This window comes from Dipodomys ordii, unplaced genomic scaffold (genome assembly GCF_000151885.1).
Source record: "Dipodomys ordii isolate 6190 unplaced genomic scaffold, Dord_2.0 Scaffold55, whole genome shotgun sequence".
NCBI lineage: Eukaryota > Metazoa > Chordata > Mammalia > Rodentia > Heteromyidae > Dipodomys > Dipodomys ordii.
Window position 1 is genome coordinate 5,661,817 of NW_012267271.1, and position 3,656 is coordinate 5,665,472.

General features: G+C 58.0%; 1 protein-coding gene across 1 annotated transcript in view; it reads right to left on the minus strand.

Moving 5' to 3' along the window:
• The window catches only part of Ptges (prostaglandin E synthase), a 13,917-nt gene extending 10,662 nt beyond the window's left edge, over nucleotides 1-3,255 (minus strand). Inside the window, exons 1-2 of the mRNA XM_013021336.1 lie at nucleotides 3,090-3,255; nucleotides 1,132-1,214 (exon numbers count right to left, since the gene is read on the minus strand). Coding sequence (XP_012876790.1) covers nucleotides 1,132-1,214; nucleotides 3,090-3,209 — 203 coding nt within the window. The 5' untranslated portion in view covers nucleotides 3,210-3,255. The remainder of the gene's footprint in view (nucleotides 1-1,131; nucleotides 1,215-3,089) is intronic.
• Between the last annotated feature and the right edge of the window lie 401 nt (nucleotides 3,256-3,656).

Here is a 3,656-nt window from a genome sequence, read left to right on the forward strand (position 1 = left end):
TGCTGTGGCTCAAGTGGTAGAGCGCTTGCCTTGAGCTGAAGAGCTGAGGGACAGCGCCCAGGCCCAGAGTTCAAGCCCCATGACTGACAAAAAAACAAAAACAAAAACAAAACCACAAGCCAGGTATGGTGATAGACTCAGGAGGCTGAAGCAGCCTGGGCTCCATCAGTAATAAACAATAAATTTCAGACCACCAGGTTGGGCTACATAATCTCTCCATCCACAATGCTCTCACAAAAAAATAAATAAAAATCTTGGCACTGGTGCCTCAAGTCTGTAATCCAAGGTATTTCAGAGGCTGAGATCTGAGGCAGGAAAGCCCATGAGATCCTGACCTCCAATTAATCAGTAAAAAGCTGGAAGTGGAGTTGTGGCTAAAGTGGTAGAATACTAACCTTGAGTGAAAAAGCTCAGGGACATCATCCAGGCCCTGAGTTCAAGTCCCAGTGCTGACACCAAAAAAAAAAAAAAAAACAAAGGATGGAGAGGAGAAAGAAATCTAAAGCTCTGCTGGCAATGATGCGCCAGAAATATGACCACACGCTGAGCTGGCCAGGATGTGGACAAACAGTTCAGCGTCTCCTGGGGGGGATAGACTTGTGCGTGGGGGTTGGGGTGATAGTTCTGCATCCTGTGCACACGTACACGATGGATGGCAGCGGTGCCGCTGTGGTCTATCCACAACGGAGAGGCCCGGAGCGCAGCTGGGGCCGACCGCTCATCAGAGCAACAGGGGAAATTCAACAGCCCCAGTGCCCTGTGGCGGGATGAAGTGTCTGTGCTCCAGCAGCAATGGGTGTGGGCGAACCCTTCTCTGTCTGGATGCACAGGGCCTTGGGGGTGGGGGTGGGGTGGGACACTGGTCCCAGCAAGGGCCCTGCACCCTTGTCCTGGCTACAACTTGAAGTTGGAGGCAGGAGGGAAACCGGCTTTTCACCCAATTCCCTTTGCCAACTTTGTGATTCTGAGTCACGAGCACATTGTGCTTTTCCAAGACTAACGCAATGAATAAATTAAAACAATCTGAGGCATTGGGCCCTGAGACCCTCGGCTGTTCCCTGCCCCCTAGAATCCCTCCATGTTCAGAAGACAGGGCCAGTTTCCGGTCAAGAGCAACCTTACAGTACTTGCCTGAGGCACCGCTCTACATCCGGGTCACTGCGGCAGAACTGAGGGCCTCCGTGTCTCAGGGCGTCCTCGGGGTTGGCAAAAGCCTGAAACACATCAGCCAGGGGTTACTGTTGGTGAGAGGGGCCCGATCTTCTATTTGAAGATCACAGTTCACAGTGGCTGGTCCCCAGCCTCCCCCCCCCCATGTTGATGAGCCTCCTCAACTCTGCCTGGTGCTGATCTCACAGTGCAAATGCTCAGTCCCGCTGGCTCTGAGGAAGTGCCTGGTTTGAGGTGGGAATTGCCTGGGAATTGCTCAGTAGTTTGCCAGGGAGAGCTCCTGCTCCGACTGTGCACCAGGAAGCCCCGAGGGCCCCCTGGGGACAGAGGTCAGGGCAGCCCTGCCCGCATAGAGGTGAGAACCCCCAGGCCACACAATTCCTCCCCAACAATCAGCCTGGCTCCTGCCTCAGCACAGGGGCTGCCTTTAGAGTCCACGGGGCTGCTGGCCTGAGGCTGAACCTGAGTCTAGTTGTTGGCCGGGCTGGGTGGACAGCTGCAGGGGAAGGGCCCACGCCTCGGGACGCACAACCAGGAAGGGACCAGAAGCCGCACCTGCTTATGTCACTTTCAGAGACGGACAAGTCATACCGGACCACGATTTGTGGGGTGCTTAAGCACTGACCTCTGGCCCTGCTGAGGGGGCTTATGGAGGGGGACGTGGAACTCACACTTACCCAAGGTCGCACCCAAGTCTGGAGGGTGGAAAAGCAGGAGATCTGCCCCGCGGGTCCCCAGCCTCTCCCCCACTGCTACTGAGTGTGGGAGCAGAAGCGGGAGGAGGCGTGGCTGACACCAGGAGCCCCCCAGGGAATCAAGGACAAAGCCAGGTGCTGGGGGCTTACACCTGTAATGCTAGCGACTCAGGAGACTGGGATTCTGAGTGAGGATCACAGTTCAAAACCAGCTGGGGCAGATAAGGCCACAAGACTCTTATTTTCAATTAACCACTGAAAAAGTAAAAGCGGAGCTGTGGCTCAAGTGGTAGAGCACCAGCCTTGAGCAGAAAAAGCAACAGGATAGCACCCAGGCTCCGGCACAGGCTGTGGGCTCAGGAACTGGACAACTGGGTTCAAAACACACTGTGGGACCTGTATAAACTCCCCTCTGCAAACCCACAGGAACCGGGCTCCTTTCTTTCCACTCCTGCTCCCCGCTCAGGGCTGAGCTAGGGACCCCTGCTCTGTACCCACATACCAGGTCAGGCCAAAGTGGGAGATTCGGAAGTGGCCTCCAGGCATGCTGTCCTGGGCACTGCCCAACCCAAAAGCTTGCCCATACCTGGCTGAGCCAGGCTTGCACGCAAGAGCCCCACCCCAGGGCCCATGTGCAGTTTACGGATGGGGGCTCCTCTATTCAAATCACCGGGAGGGCAGAGGCCTGGGGCCTCTCTGCCTCCAGCGTGCTCGGCAGACAGCCTGGAGTGTGGCCCGGGGGCTGTGCATCCACCCTGGCTCAGTCTTGGCCTCTTTACTGTTGTTTAGGTTCAGAGCCTGGAGTGGGGAGAGGGTCTCCTCTTCCCACCCTCCCCCCGTCCCGCCCCCCAAAGGGGCCTGTACCCAGCCCTGGCCCCTGAGGCTGTCTGGCTTTCGGAGCAGCATCTGCTGGGAGCTGGGAATTTCCACTGGGAGATTTCCTCCGCTTTCTTCTCCACCCAGATCTTGAATCTCCCTGCCGGGACTGGACAGATCGTGCTCAAGTTCTGTGCTTCCCAGAAGCCCTGCAGGACCACCCAAATCTGCAGGCATCAGAGACGTAACCTGGAGTGCCGGGCTAGGCTCTTAGACCCAAGGTGCTTGGAGCTTGGTCCCAAGCCAGTGAGGAAGCTCCAAGCAGCTGGGGCCTTGTTTCCTGTGGCTCCCTGACTTTCTGCAGAGCCCCTGCTTCCCCCGCACCGGGGGCCGGGAAGCACCACCTACCTTCTTCCTCAGCCTCACTTGGCCGGTGATGACGGCCACCACGTACATCTTGATGACCAGCAGCGTGCTGCACAGCATGAAGGCGGGGAGCACGGGGTCCGCGGCCACCATCACCGCCATGGCCAGGCAGCTAGTGTCAACTCCAGCTCTGCGCAGCGGGACTGTGGGTGTGGCTGGGCAGGAGAGGGAAGGAGGAGGAGGAGAGGCGGGCCCAGCCTTGACTGCCGTCCACACCCGCCTCCTCCCCGCCCACCAAGGCTTGCCAGGACCTCCCCCCCCACCCAATCCTGGGACAACTGGAACCCATCAACTTCTGCCCCCACGTGCTTTGAGGAGAAATGATCTCTGAGGGAGCTTTCCAGGACGTTCCTCCTGCCCTAAGCCAGCAGCCCCGCGGGAGCCAAGGCAGAGGGGGCTGCAGCACAGGCGTGAGGGCGGGGGGGGGGGCTCCCCACTCAGACCTGGCCCCAAACAGCAGCTCCCTCTCAAATTCTTCAGGGGTGAGGGGCTTTTCCTACTGTCCAGGACTCTCAGATATTTATAACATCATCGGGGCCACCCAAAATG